Raw genomic sequence first — 14,627 nt, 5'->3', positions numbered from 1 at the left:
TGGAAGGGCAGGCTAAGGAACTTGGGCCTTACCCTGCCTGGGGTGCTGGGAGGCTGAGGTGAGGGGTCCAGGCAGAGGTAGGATCTGGTCTGGTTTAGGCTCAGAGGAGAGCCCTCAGACGGCACGTGAAGGAGGGGGTTCTGGCTGAAGCTCCCACCAGGCCTCCTCTCTGCCCATCGCCCCCAGCCCAAGACTGCACAGAAGGTGGTTCTCACTGGGAGCATGGCCAAGAGTGGACCACACCTGGGGACCCCTGCCGGATCTGCCAGTGCCTGGTGAGTCCCTGTGCTGCTCCTGGGCTGCCCCCACCCCTCCCCGACCCCAGGCCCACCAGATTCATTCCTTCATTCCACTGAACACATCCCAAAAGGCACTGTGAGGGGACAGAGATGGAGGAGACCTAACCCTGAACACCATGAGGGTGGGGAAGGGGTTGCGGCCTCAGTATGTCCAGTTCTGAGCACAGTAGGTGAGCAGGATGTCTGTGAACCAAACTCGAGGAGCTTCAGGTTACAGGAGGAGTGAGGCTGGGCAGGATATGACAGGCAGCACGAGCTCCAGGGAGGGAGAAACACAACTGACCTGAGGCATCTAGAACTCTGCTGTCTGATCAGGAGCCACTACATGTGGACACTGAGCCCTTGAAACGTGGCCGTCTGGTTTGAGACGGGCTCTAAGTGTAGAATATACATTGGCTTTCAAAGACTTAGTATGAAAGAAAGGAATGTAAAATATCTCATTAACACTTCATGTTGATTACATGTTGAAATAACTTTTTGGATATTTTGGTTTGAGTGGAACATAATATTAAAATTTAGGTCCATCTGTTTCTTTTTATTTTTTGAAATTTGACAGCTAGAGAATTTAAAATGACATATGTGGTTTGTGTTATATTTCTATTGGGCAGAACAGATCTAGAATATCTTCATGGGGGGGGTGTTTACTTAGGTCTTAACGGGTGAGTAGGATTTGAGCAGGGAGAAATGGTGCTATAGACTGAAAGTTTGTGTCCCGCCCCAGATTCATATGTTGAAATTCTAACCCCCAAAGTGATGGTATTAGGAGGTGGGGCCTTTGGGGGGTGATTAGGTCATGAGGGTGGAACCCTCATGAATGGGATTAGTGCCTGTATAAAAAAGACCCCAGAGAGCTCTTTCGTCCCTTCCACCATGTGGAGACACAAGCAATTAGACAGCATCTATGAACCAGGAAGGAGACTCTCACCAGACACTGAAACTCCTAGCACCTTGACTTTGGACTCCCCAGCCTCCAAAACTGTGAGAACTAAATTTTTGTTGTTTATGAGCCACCCAGACTATGGAATTTTTTATTACAGTGGCCTGAATGGGCTAAGACACCAGGCATAAGGGAAGAGTCAGGGCAAAATCTGGGGGAGGAAGGGGGGCACACGGAGGCCTAATGTCCAGGCAGTGTGCACGCCAAGGAGGGCTGTGGTTCGTGGGGGCTGAAGCCAGAGCCACAAAGCTTCCTGACAGCTTGCCAAGGACTAAGGACTCCACTGTGAAGGCTGTGGGGCACCCAGCCCCTTGGCAACCATGTGCTTCCCCTCCCTGTTCGCACTGACACCCCACCGCCCCACCCCCACCTGTGAGGAGAGTCACTGGCAGCCCAGACACTTATGGGGCTAAGGTAGTGAGCCCAGGTACAGGTGTGAACTCCAGGGATGGGGTCTGTCTGGGAAAGACCATGGGGAGTAGCAGCAGCTACTGTCTGTTAACTGTCAGCTTCCAGAGGTGGATGCCCTACGGCACACTTATCTTATCCCCATAACAAGGCTATGAAGGCAGGTCTATTATTGTCTTTTTTTTTGTTTCTTTAGATGAGTAAACTGAGGCACAGAGAACTTAAGTGGCATGCTAGGTTATACATCTATATTAGTTTCTTGGGCTGCTGTAACAAAGTACCACAAACGGAGCAGCTTAAAACAACAGAAATCGATTATCTCATGGTTCTGGAGGCAGAAGTCCAAGACCGAGGTGTCTGCAGGGTCGGTTCCCTCTGAGGGCTGTCAGGGAGAATCTGTTCCAGGCCCCTCTCCACCTCTGGCAGTTGGCTGGAGCTCCTTGGCATCCCGTGGCTTCAGTCCTCATCTTCACATGCTTCTCTCCCTGTGTGAGTGTGTGTCTGTGTCCAAATTTCCCCTGTATATAAGGACACCAGTCAACGGATCAGGGGCCACCCCACTCCAGTCTGACCTCATCCCAACTTAAGTGATTACATCTGCTACGACTCTATTTCCAAATAAGTCACATTCTGAGGGGGTTAGGACTGCAACATAAGAGTTTGAAGGGGGACACAATTTACTCATAGCAATATCTAATAAGTGGATAGCTGGGATTCGAATGCTGTTTCTGCCACTTGGATGAGCTCTGACGGCCCATTCCTCTGCCTACTCTGCCCCCTACCAGGAGGGCCACATCCGGTGCCACCAGCGAGAATGTGCCAGCCTGTGCCCATACCCTGCCCGGCCCCTCCCGGGCACCTGCTGCCCTGTGTGCGATGGTGAGTCAGCAGGTGGATCCTGGAGGAGCTCGGAAAGCTGATGGATGGCCCAGCTCGAGCCTCCCATGAAAGCCAGGACGCTGAATGGCGTGGGGCCCTGAGGAGGGTCTAAGCCACCCTCTTCCCAACAGGCTGTTTCCTAAATGGGCGAGAGTACCGCAGCGGGGAGCCCGTGGGCTCTGGGGACCCCTGCTCCCACTGCCGTTGTGCCGTGAGTGTGTCTGCCCGGCAGGGAGGGGCTGGCTTCTGGGCCTGCCTCTCACCTGCTGACCAGGTCCTTTTGGCAGAATGGGAGTGTCCACTGTGAGCCTCTGCCCTGCCCACCCACGCCCTGCAGACACCCAGGCAGGATCCCTGGGAAGTGCTGCCCAGTCTGTGACAGTGAGTGGGGGGCTCGAGTCACCAGGGAGGGGTGGGCACTGCCCCAAGAGAGGCTCTGGGTCTCGGCGTGGGGTGGTTGCTTCCGGTGGACTAACAGGAAGCCCCCTTGAGCTAAAGTACAGGGGAAGTCCTTTCTAAAGTAAGCTCTGTCACCACGGGTGAGGGATGAGTTCTCACCTCGCCTCATGGCACCCTGGGCACGTGTGGGCTGGGGGAGGCTGCCAGGGCCTCCTGGAGGACAGGGGTGGCTGTCCTTGTCAGGGTGGGGGGTGGATGCCTCAGGTGCTCTGAGGCTTCCCCATCAGCCCCCAGCCCTGTGCCCCAGTCCCTCTGTCATCCTAGCCAGGCTGTGAGTACCAGGGACACCAGTATCAGAGCCAGGAGACCTTCAGACTCCAAGAGAGTGGCCGCTGTGTCCGCTGCTCCTGCCAGGTAGGCAGTGCCACTGTCTCACGCCCCGGATCTATCTTGTCCCTTGAGGGCCACTCACCCAGCCTCCCTCCTAGGCCGGCGAGGTCTCCTGTGAGGAGCAGGAGTGCCCGGGCGCCCCCTGCACCCTGTCTGACTCTGGCCCCCAGCTCTGCCCAGGTGTGTGTGTTGGGGGGCAACCACGAAAGGGTGCTTCTCCCAGCAGCTAGAGATGGAGGAGTGTTCCTTCACCGTAAGGGGAAGGCATTCCTAAGTCCACCAGGCATTCCAGAGTGTATTCAGAAGCTGCTGTGGGGAGGGCTAAGCCAGGGTCTTGGGAAGGGTCCTATGGTCTGGGAAGGGCAGGGATGGGTGGATGTGTCCAGATTGCCATGGTGACAGCCCCCCTCCCCTGCCCCTTGCTGTAGCCTGCGTGCTTGGTGGAGAGGAGTTTGCTGAGGGGGTCCAGTGGGAGCCTGATGGTCAGCCCTGCACAACCTGTTCCTGTCAAGCTGGGGTGGCCGTGTGCAGGGCTTTGCTCTGCTCCCCAGCCCCCTGCCAGCACCCCACCAAGCCCCCTGGTGAGTGCCCCGCCCCAATCTAGCTTTCTTCCCCTGCCTTGCCTGGCCCACCCTGATCGGCTGGGCTGTGATCACCCTGCTCTACCCAGGTGCCTGCTGCCCCAGCTGTGAGAGCTGCACCTACCACGGCCAAGTGTACGCCAACGGGCAGAACTTCACAGATGCAGACAGCCCTTGCCACACCTGCTACTGCGAGGTACCTCCCCAGGCTTGCTGTTGCCCTGCTGAGCCCCTCCCGGGGCCCACCCCCATTGCCTTCTCACCTGCTCCCAGGATGGGACCGTGACATGCTCCTTGGTCAACTGCCCTCCCACAACCTGTGCCAGGCCCCAGAGTGGACCCGGCCAGTGCTGCCCCAGGTGCCCAGGTACGTGCTTACTGTACCTGTCTGGCTTGGTGAACCCTTGACACTGCCACTCCGTGGCCCCGTGGGCCCAACGGATACCTTAGAAAGCAATGGCCTTCTGAATTTTTCAGTCTGACACAGCTTGGGACTCTCTGGAACTCACAGGGTATGGGTGGGAGAGAAGAGTAGACATTCGTTTGTCCCTTCATGTTACAACACCACCCTTCCCTCCTTTCCTACACTTCCTCTTCCAATACCCCCACCACGCACATCTATTCGTATATCTACCTGTATAAGCCTGGTTCATGCAACAAACGTTCAGGTTTCCTACGCAAGAGACTGGGAGCTGGGATGCTGTGTGCCCTGATCCCCGCCCACACGGAGAGTGTGCAGGGCGCGTATCACAAACACAGGCATGCACATGCATGAGCCCTTCGGCTCTTCACCCTCAGAGGCACACACAGCTGCCTGCAGGTAAAGGAACTAAACACACACACACACACACACACACACACACACACACACACACACACACACACACGCGCGCGCGCGCGCGCGCACAAGTGTGTGCTTGGGGAGATATGCTTGTCCGCATACACAGCCCCTCCTCCTCCTCCTCTCCCTCCATGGGGACAGCTTCCAAGTGGCACCTCTGCAGTGGCTCTGGACTCACGGGTAGAGGGACTGTCAGCCTGCTCCTTGCACTGTCAGTCTTTGTCTCCACTCCTGCCCACCCGCCCCACCGCCCAGACTGCATCCTGGAGAAGCAAGTGTTTCTGGATGGCGAGAGCTTCTCCCACCCCCGAGACCCCTGTCAGGAATGCCAGTGCCGGGAAGGCCATGCCCACTGCCAACCTCGGGCCTGCCCCAGGGCCTCCTGTGCCCACCCGTTGCCTGGTCCCTGTTGCCAGAACAACTGCAATGGTGAGGTGGGCGGGATGGGGGGTGGTGCCTCGGGATGGCTTGGCCCCATCTATAGGCCTTTAGGGCTGGGAGGGCAGCATGCCCTGGGGGAAGGGGGGCCTCTCCCCGGCCCATAGCTCCCCCTTCCCCCAGGCTGTGCCTTTGCTGGGAAAGAGTACCCCAATGGAGCAGACTTCCCCCACCCCTCCGACCCCTGCCGCCTGTGTCGCTGTCTGGTGAGTCTGCCACCCGGATGGGAAGGAAGAGTGGGTGGGTGGGAGGGGCACTTGAGGAGACCAGGAGAAGTCCGCCAAGGTGAGGGTGAGAAGGGGAGGGGTCACCTCCACCTTCTACCACTGACTTGGCCTGGCCTCGTCCATCCGCAGAGCGGCCACGTGCAGTGCCCGGCCCGCCGCTGCCCGCCCTTGCCCTGTCCAGAGCCACTCCTGTTGCCAGGAGAGTGCTGCCCGCAGTGCCCGGGTAGGAGCCGCACCCCTCGCCGCTTCTCCAGAGGGACCCCCTCAGCAGCCTCCCTCCCCACCCCCCCACCCCCGCCTTGCTGACGCTTGCTCTCTGGCTGCAGCCACTCCCTCTGGTTGCCCTCGGCCCGGGGGCGGGGTCCCCGTCCGCCACCAGGAGCACTTCTCCCAGCCCGACGACCCCTGCCGCCGCTGCCTCTGCCTCGACGGCTCCGTGTCCTGCCAGCGGCTGCCCTGCCCACCGGCGCCCTGCGCCCACCCGCGCCAGGGCCCCTGCTGCCCCTCCTGTGACGGTAACGCCCCGGCTGCACCTGCCCGCACTCCTTCCAGCTCCACCCCGGAACCTCACCTGCTCGGTCCCCCTCTTACTCTGCGTCCCTCTTTACCTCCAGGCAGGGCGCCACCCCTTCTCCCCCTTCCTCCTGGCCCGCTCCTCCGGGGGCGGGGTTCTCACTAAGAAAGTGCGGGAACGGTGCCCACCCAGCCCGCAGGGCCCGGGAGGTAGTGCGCCTGGTGCGCCGCCTCCATGGCCCCCCAGCCCCTCGCCTGCCCCGCAGGCTGCCTGTACCAGGGGAAGGAGTTCGCCAGCGGCGAGCGCTTCCCTTCGCCCACTGCCCGGTGCCACATCTGCCTCTGCTGGGAGGGCAGCGTCAGCTGTGAGCCCAGGGCCTGTGCCCCAGCACAGTGCCCCTTCCCTGCCAGGGGTGACTGCTGCCCTACCTGTGATGGTGAGGGGACGGGAACTGTACGGGTGGGGGGACAGGAGGGCGGGGTCAAAGTCATCTTTACTGCCCTAGAGTGGGTCAAAAATATTTATTACCGTAAGACAAAAGCCCTGGACCGAATTCTGCGTGGGTTTTCCCTGTGGATTGGACAGGGAGTTTTTTTCTTTTTTGTAATATTTATTTATTTATTGGCTGTGTTGGGTCTTAGTTGCAGCACATGGGATCTTTCGTTGCGGCACATTGTGGCGCACGGGCTCAGTAGTTGCAGGCGCGAGGGCTTAGTTGCCCCGCGGCATGTGGGATCTTAGTTCCCCGACCAGGGATCCAACTGGTGTCCCCTGCATTGCAAGATCGATTCTTAACCACTGGACCACAGGGAAGGCCCTGGACAGGGAGCTTCTTTGCAGGCTGAAGGGGAGAAAGTTTGCCCTTTGGCCAATCCAACTGCCACCCCCCAGACCCCTTTACCCACTGGCCAAGACTGAGCCCTTCCCTCCCCACCAGGTCTTTGAGGCCTTGGCCTCAGGCCAGGCTCAGAGCTGGATGACTGGTCTCCTCTCCCTGATTTCTGCCCCTCCCCCCACCCTCCCTGTCCTCTCTCCAAGGCTGCGAGTACCTATGGGAGTCCTACCTGAGCAGCCAGGAGTTTCCGGATCCCCGAGAGCCCTGCAATCTGTGTACCTGTCTCGGAGGCTTCGTGAACTGTAGCCGCCGGCCCTGTGAGCCTCTGGGCTGCAGCCACCCGCTCACCCCGTCTGGGCACTGCTGCCCGACCTGCCAGGGTAGACCTGCCCTCCCATTGCCCCTCTCAACTCCCGGCCTCCCTTCGGCTGCGAGTCCCCTGGTCTGGTCACTGTCACCCCTCCCCTGAGACAGCCACGCAGCAAGCCCACAGACTGGGTTTTCCTGGGGTTCCTCACCCCATACTCGCGCCCTCCTCTCCGTCCCTGCTGTCACCTTGCGCCAACTGTGAGGGGCACCACACAACCACCCCTGTGCCGCCAGACCTTCCCGCTCTTCAGCTGTCTCCCTGCCTTCCCAAAATATCACGTCACCAGACTCCAAGCCATTCAGTGGCTTCCACTGCCCTTGAGTCACCCAACCACATTTGGGCAACTTCCTTCTAAAGAAGCCACCCTCCCGAGCCCAGCCCACCTCTCACCTTCATTTCCAGTGTGCCCGTCCCTCTCATCTTCCTCCCACAAGGGCCTGTGCTCTGTGATCCTACCCTCAGTCCCCCCCGCCGCGCTTCACGCATGCAAGTCTCACCACCATGGTCTGGCTGAAGTCTTTCCTCCCGCCCCTCACCTTCCCAGCCACTCATCTCTCTTTCTGACTCTTAGCTAAGCTTTGGTAGAGGACCCCAGGCCCAGCTGTGTGTGTGTGTGTGTGTGTGTGTGTGTGTCTGTGTGTCTGTGTGTGTGTGTGTGTGTGTCTGTCTGTGTGTGTGCCTGTGTCAGCAGAGGGACCCACTGATTGCGGCTCTGCCTTGTATTCCCCCCTCTGCCAGGATGCCTCTATCATGGGGTCACCGCTGCCCCCGGAGAGACCCTTCCTGACCCGCTCGACCCCACCTGCTCCATCTGCACCTGCCAGGTGAGGCGGCCCTTTGGGGGCTTGGAGCCCTTCATCCCTTGATCCTCCTCTCTGGCCAGAAAGAGGTCGTCTCCTCCTCCCAGGGTACACACTGCCTGTGACATCCATCAGGACAGATTGGGCTCAGGCCTCCTGGGCTGAGGGAGGGGGTCTGGGCCGGGCAGGTCAGTAGGGGCACACCCCCATGAGGCCGCGTGTGGCCTGGTTGAGGGTGTGATGACATGGGAAGTGGCAGCGTGGCCTCTCTCCCCCAGGAAGGCTCCATGCGCTGCCAGAAGAAGCCGTGTGCTCCAGCTCTGTGCCCCCATCCCTCCCCAGGGCCTTGCTTCTGCCCTGTTTGCCACAGTGAGCACACATGCCCCGCACCCCCCGCGCCTCCCCCTCCCGCTCTGCCAGACCTGATGCTGGACTGGTAGCACAGCCCCCGCCCAGGACACATGTCACCCGCAGGCTGCCTCTCTCAGGGCCGGGAGCACCAGGACGGGGAGGAGTTTGAGGGGCCCGCAGGCAGCTGTGAGCGCTGTCGCTGTCAGGTGTGGTAGGGAGGTGGCAGAGGGGGCAGGGGCGGGGTCAGCTGGCCTGGAGAGCAAGTCACTGACCAGACATCTCCTGCAGGCTGGCCAGGTCAGCTGTGAGCGGCTGCAGTGCCCACCTCTGCCCTGCCCACTCCAGGTCACAGAGCCGGGGAGCTGCTGCCCTCGCTGCAGAGGTATGCCTGGCCAGTGGGGCTGCTCCCTTGTTTCCGTCCCTCCATTGGCCCCACCTCCCTCCCCTCAGCTCTCCTCCAGACTTCCCACCTCCCTGTCCACCCATCTGTCCCTCCCATACCTCAGCCCTTGAGCTCTCACCGCATTCACTTTCAGCTCTTCCTCCCTATCCCTGCCCCTGGCCTATCCAGACCGTCTCCCCTTCTAGGTGCTTATTAGAATCTCCTTGAAGCTGCCCATTCCTAACCACGCCCCATTCATAATGATAATAATGATAATTAACATTTATTGAGCATATACCATGTGCTAAGCGCTTTACACATACCTCATTTGAGGCACACAACGATCTCAACAAGTAGGTATTATTATTAACTTTTCCCATTTTATAGATGAGATAACTGAGGTAACATAACTTACCTGTGGTCACTTAGCCAGTAGATGGCAGAGTCAAGATTTGCATCTAGGCCATCTGGTTCTAGAGTAGGGGCCTTTTTTAGCCTGTGTGGGCCCTCGCCCCGTACACTGCCCAGCATGGTATAGGAACTGTCAGCGTCTCCTTGCCCTGAGATGAAATCCCCATTTAACAGATGGGGAGACTGAGACTTGTAGAGATTGAGTTACCTTGGGCGCACGGTTACTGATGGAGCCTCTCATTCATCCCACGGGCATTTATTACACACTTGCTGCAGGCCAGGTACTGTTGCTGGCGCTGGGCTATAACAGACAGTACCTACTGCCTGGCACTGGGTCTAGCAAGCAAGCAGACGAGGAATGGGATTAGAGTCCAGGTGTTCTGACCCCGACCCAGTGTCTTTCCCCTCCATCACAGGCAGGAGTTCTGTCCCAGGACACCTTTCCACTATATCCCTGCAGAAACCCCTCCTGGCACCCACATACCCTACTGAGCACCCAGGCTGAGGGGGCTGGGTCAGGGGCAGACATGCAGAACCCAGACTCAGAGCTCATCCCTGCCCACCTCGGACACAGGCTGCCTGGTTCATGGGGAGGAGCACCCTGAACGCAGTAGCTGGGAGCCCCCCGACAGCCCCTGTTCCTCCTGCATGTGTCATGAGGGTGTCATCACCTGTGCCCGCGTCCAGTGTGTCACCTCCTGTGCCCAGCCTCACCTGGGGCCCCGTGACTGCTGCCCTCCATGCTCTGGTACTGGGATCCTGGGGTGGGGGGGTGTGGGCAGGGAGGCAGTGCCCCGTCAGCATCTCCCTGCCATTGCCCTGGGCTGGGCGGCAGAGATGCGTCGTTCCAGGAGAAGTGGCCCCCATTCTTATGCACACCCCCTTCTCTGAGGCTGGAGGGCCTGGCATTGCTGCCAGCCTGAAAGCTCCCTGATTCTGTTCTGCTCTTAACCCCCCACCCGACCCCTGCCAAGCCTGTGAGCATGAGGGTCGGAAGTATGAGCCCGGGGAGAGCTTCCAGCCTGGCGCAGACCCCTGTGAAGTGTGCACCTGTGAGGTAGGGGAGCTCAAGGCTGAGGGGCAGCCTGGACCCTGCGGGGAGCAGGCATTGTGGGGAGTCAGGAGTGTGTCCCTGTGGCCAGGGAGTGAGGCAGGGGCTTGGGGTGAAGAGCAGGCAGGGCCAGCAAGTCTGGGGGGGCAGGCAGTGGGCGGGCCCTCCTGGCTGGAGTGTGGGGTGGTGTGGGTAGAAGGTTGCGGGGAGATGCCTGGGAATTGGTTGGGGGCCATACTGGGGAACTTCTATTTGAAAGGTAAGGGTGAGCCAATGAAAGGGTTTTGAGCAGGCGACCGACATCATAGATCAGGAGATTAGGCAATGGGATTGGGGAGGGGGATGGCATGGGAGTGCAGAAGGGTCAAAGGCCACATGAAGGTTCAGGCCCCAGTGACTGCAGCAGCAGGCACTGTCCTCTCTGGGGACTGGGGCATGGGGTGAGGAGATGCTCAGTCTCTCTGCACACTGTCGTCTGATCTGCCCAAGGCAGATGGAGGAGCCTGGCATCCAGAGGAAAGAGGGTGGCTCTCAGCTTCCATGGCCTGGGACCCACCCCCTGCTCGCTCATTCAGCTGCAGCCTGAGGGAACTCCCAGCCTTCGCTGTCACCGGCGGCAGTGTCCCAGCCTGGTGGGCTGTCCCGCCAGCCAGCTCCTGCCCCCCGGGCCCCAGCATTGCTGCCCCACCTGTGCCCGTGAGTCCCTGGACTGGGGGGGAAAGAGGGCAGGGCTGCCACCCCCAGAGTGACACTGGAAGGGCCAGCCAGCCCTCCTCCACAATCCCAGCCCCAGCCCTCTCCTGAGTCCAGTGGATTGTTCTGGAAACCTGTACCCTGGAGGGTGAGACCTGTAATACCCTAAGGGGAAACGGGAAGCTAGCAGGACCCCTTGACTCTGAAGCCTGGTGCATCTTGTCCAGCAGGTGGCGCTGCAGGGTTGCAGCTGTGCTGGCTGCTGGCTTCTCGAGGGCAGGGATATTAGGACCAGAGGGGCAGTGAGTCGCCCAGCTACAGAGGTGGGGAGAGGTGTTCTTGTCAACACTTGTTCGGATGTGCTGCTGCAGGGAAAGAGGAAAGGCACAGTATTTACTAAGCACCTACTGCATGCCACGCACTGTACTTTTTTTTTTGTGTGGTACATGGGCCTCTCACTGTTGTGGCCTCTCCCGTTGCGGAGCAGAGGCTCCGGACGTGCAAACTCAGCAGCCATGGCTCACGGGCCCAGCCGCCCCGCGGCATGTGGGATCTTCCCGGACCGGGGCACGAACCCGTGTCCCCTGCATCGGCAGGCGGACTCTCAACCACTGCGCCACCAAGGAAGCCCTGTACTTGTACTTTTAATAAACATCATCCCATTTAATTCTCACAGTTACCCAGTGAGGAGGTGTTATTACTCCTTTTGTTAACAGATGAAGAAATTGAGGTTCAGAGAAGTTGATTAATTTGCCCAAAATGGCACAGGCACTGAGTGCTGGAGCCAGGATTGGAACCTGGGGTACCTGGCTCATTGTGCTTCCTTTCAGACGATAAGTGGGAGGGCGAGCAGGGCGGGCAGCCCAGTGGTCCTTAGTGACCTCAGGCTGAGGAAGCCACACTTTGTCCGTTTTCAGGCCCTCCATGCTAGCAGCCTAGCAAAGTTCCTTTTCAAAAGTCCAAACTTTTCTTTGCTGGAACAAAAGGAAAAGGGATCTGTCATTCCTAGAATCAAGGTGTTAGGGCCATAAGTATGCCCTGGGCCCAAAAACCCCGGGGTCGCAGTAGGGAGATAAGGGGTCAGTTAGGCTTTGTCCCCACCCCCATCCCGGCAGCATCTCCCATACTGCGTTCTTGTCTTCACAGAGCCGCTGAGTCCCTGCACGGAGCACCTGCGGGGGTCTAAGCTGGCCCCGCCAGACCCCTGCTACACCTGCCAGTGCCAGGTGAGCCCTCCTGCCTTGGGGACTCCTCAAGCCCCCTCTTCCTCCTCCTCTGTGGGCTGTGGCTGCGACTCCTCTCCTGCAGCAGCTCTGGGCTTCCTACTCACCCCCGACATTTGCCCACTTGTCCTGAATGTCGCATCCTGCCTAGGCCCTGCTCCCTCCCTGCTGTTCTCTACCTGTCGTGTTCCTGTGCCCTTCCACAGGACCTGACTTGGCTCTGCATTCACCAGGCCTGTCCTGAGCCCAGCTGTCCCCTGTTGGAGCGCCATACCCCCCCTGGGAGCTGCTGTCCCGTGTGCCAGGGTGCATGCCCAATTTTGTTCTGCATCCTCAGAGCCGGAGCCAGGAGGGAGACAGGAGGGGTGGCATCCATGGGCCAAGTGGGCAACCTGGGGTGTGCACTCAGAATGCAGGCTTTGTTCTTTTGTAGAAAGGGAGGGCTGTTCGTTGGGGTGGAGGAGGGACCCATGAGGTAGAGGGAGGCAGGGAATGAAGCCTGGATTCTCAAGGCCTGGCCTGAGGCTTGGCTCAAGGACCCGAGGCCCACTAGCAGGGCATCACACAGCTGAGCTGGCAGCCGGCCCAGAGGAAAGTTCCAGCTTCTGGCTTTTGTGGCTTCCGGGACACTCTGGACATCCCGAGCACTGGTGCCGGGTCTGCCATCTAGTAGGCCATGGTGCTGGTTGAAGAAATCAACACCATCAGGGTGCTAATTGGATGGGGTGGGCACCGCCCTGCCCTGGCCTTCAGGGTGAGCTCATGCAGGCGGAATGACAGTGCTCTCCCATCCCCATTTCTTCCTCCTCAGAATGTGTGGTGGAAGCTGAGGGCCGGAGAGTGGCAGATGGAGAGAGCTGGCGGGACCCCAGCGACGACTGTATCACTTGCACCTGCCGTGTGAGCTGGGGGTGGGAGGGTGAGGGTGGAGGACCTGAGAGATGGATAAAGGGAGGAGCTTCTGGTCACTGGACCAGAGAATATGGGGTCTTCGAGGTAATCAGAAAAAGGCGCCCCCTCTGGGCATCCCTGTGTGAGGGCAGGTAGCTGAAGGTGCATTTCGAGAGAGGGGGCTCCCGCCCCAGTCCCTGATCCAGAAGGGCTCCAAGAGTGTGAGGCCAGGGACTCCAGACCCTGCCGGAAGTCCCTAGAGCCATGGCATCTGTCCTCAGCGGGGCCGCGTGGAGTGCCACCTGGAAGAGTGCCAGGCCCTCTCCTGCCCCCACGGCTGGGCGAAGGTGCGGGACGCTGGCAGGTGCTGTGAGAGATGCCAAGGTGCGGGCTAGGGAGATGGGGGGGTCGGGGAGGGGGGAGGCGGGAGCGAGACCCAGTGTGAGGGATGGGCAGCGGACCCTCGCCCCTTACTGTCCCCTCAGCCCCCGCCCAGTCGTGCGTGCACCAGGGCCGGCAGGTGGCCTCCGGGGAGCGCTGGGCCGTGGACGCCTGCACCAGCTGCTCCTGCGTAGCCGGCGCCGTGAGCTGCCAGAGCCAGCGCTGCCCGCCGCTCTCCTGCGGGCCCGTGAGTGCTGCTGTCTGAGGCGGTGGGATGGGTGGCCACTTGGCACCGCCCCCCTGGGTGCCCCGGGGAAGGAGGAGGGTGGACTTGCCCGGGTCGTGCAGTTCCCGAAGTAGAGCGCACGAGGTGGCGCTCTGACCCCCCGCCAGGAGTAAGCCCAGGAGCCCTGGAGCCTCCCCAGCGATCCTCCGTGCCCCGGGAGGCTCTGCGTGGGGCACGGCAGGGAGCGCAGCGTGTCTGACGGTGTCTGGGGCGGAGGCCAGGACGAGGCCACCGCCCTGCGTCCCGGCAGCTGCTGCCCCCGCTGCCTGACCCGGCCCGCTTCCTGCATGGCCTTCGGAGACCCTCATTACCGCACCTTCGACGGCCGCCTGTTGCACTTCCAGGGCAGCTGCAGCTACGTGCTGGCCAAGGACTGCCGTGGAGGCGACTTTAGGTGCGCAACTCCCTCTGCCTTCTCCCTGCCCCCTTACACCCGTCCCTGCTGACCACTGCATCTGGGCCTCCCACGCCACAGCGTGCACGTGACCAACGATGACCGGGGCCGGAGCGGCGTGTCCTGGACCCACGAGGTGGCCGTGCTGCTGGGAGACGTGGCCGTGCGGCTGCTGCAGGGCGGGGCGGTCACGGTGAGTAAAGCCAAGGACCCGGGGAAAGTCGGTCCTGCGCTTTCCTCTCCGCTGTCCCGACGTCGCTCCTCCTCCCGCCTCCCTTCTCCTCCAGGTGGACGGGCGCCCCGTCGCCTTGCCCTTCTTGCAGGAGCCTCTACTGTATGTGGAGATGCGGGGACACACGGTGATGCTACACGCCCAGCCGGGGCTCCAGGTGCGGCCGGGGCGAGTGGGGTGCAGGGGAGCCTCGGGCCTGTTCAGGTGTCTGTATCAGTAGAGGGAGTGGGGATACCAGCTACCTCCCAGGCCAAATGAGGCCACAGAGGTGAGAGAGTTCTGCTGGATTCTGAAGGGAGAAGAGGAATCAGGGTTAGAGACCTCCACGTGTGATGAAAGGAGTTCTGAGCCTGGTTTGCAATCTTGGCTCAGCCACCCACGCACTGGGGCTCTTAGGCCATTACCTTAAGCCCA

General features: G+C 60.3%; 1 protein-coding gene across 1 annotated transcript in view; it reads left to right on the top strand.

The window, feature by feature from the left end:
• Positions 1-14,627, top strand: part of KCP (kielin cysteine rich BMP regulator) — a 41,261-nt gene that overhangs the window by 24,638 nt on the left and 1,996 nt on the right. The window contains exons 10-39 of the mRNA XM_060020857.1: positions 193-275; positions 2,430-2,523; positions 2,655-2,734; positions 2,811-2,904; positions 3,251-3,336; positions 3,411-3,492; positions 3,741-3,893; positions 3,983-4,089; positions 4,167-4,260; positions 4,990-5,163; positions 5,296-5,378; positions 5,529-5,628; positions 5,726-5,914; positions 6,179-6,349; positions 6,952-7,128; positions 7,857-7,942; positions 8,197-8,287; positions 8,393-8,475; positions 8,558-8,651; positions 9,637-9,810; positions 10,037-10,119; positions 10,689-10,809; positions 11,953-12,032; positions 12,236-12,335; positions 12,841-12,929; positions 13,202-13,304; positions 13,406-13,548; positions 13,809-13,981; positions 14,063-14,174; positions 14,269-14,370. Coding sequence (XP_059876840.1) covers positions 193-275; positions 2,430-2,523; positions 2,655-2,734; positions 2,811-2,904; positions 3,251-3,336; positions 3,411-3,492; positions 3,741-3,893; positions 3,983-4,089; positions 4,167-4,260; positions 4,990-5,163; positions 5,296-5,378; positions 5,529-5,628; positions 5,726-5,914; positions 6,179-6,349; positions 6,952-7,128; positions 7,857-7,942; positions 8,197-8,287; positions 8,393-8,475; positions 8,558-8,651; positions 9,637-9,810; positions 10,037-10,119; positions 10,689-10,809; positions 11,953-12,032; positions 12,236-12,335; positions 12,841-12,929; positions 13,202-13,304; positions 13,406-13,548; positions 13,809-13,981; positions 14,063-14,174; positions 14,269-14,370 — 3,401 coding nt within the window. The remainder of the gene's footprint in view (positions 1-192; positions 276-2,429; positions 2,524-2,654; positions 2,735-2,810; positions 2,905-3,250; positions 3,337-3,410; positions 3,493-3,740; positions 3,894-3,982; positions 4,090-4,166; positions 4,261-4,989; positions 5,164-5,295; positions 5,379-5,528; positions 5,629-5,725; positions 5,915-6,178; positions 6,350-6,951; positions 7,129-7,856; positions 7,943-8,196; positions 8,288-8,392; positions 8,476-8,557; positions 8,652-9,636; positions 9,811-10,036; positions 10,120-10,688; positions 10,810-11,952; positions 12,033-12,235; positions 12,336-12,840; positions 12,930-13,201; positions 13,305-13,405; positions 13,549-13,808; positions 13,982-14,062; positions 14,175-14,268; positions 14,371-14,627) is intronic.

This window comes from Delphinus delphis, chromosome 9 (genome assembly GCF_949987515.2).
Source record: "Delphinus delphis chromosome 9, mDelDel1.2, whole genome shotgun sequence".
Classification (NCBI taxonomy): domain Eukaryota; kingdom Metazoa; phylum Chordata; class Mammalia; order Artiodactyla; family Delphinidae; genus Delphinus; species Delphinus delphis.
The sequence above is the reverse complement of the archived record's forward strand: the minus strand, read 5'-3'. Positions and strand labels throughout refer to the sequence as shown.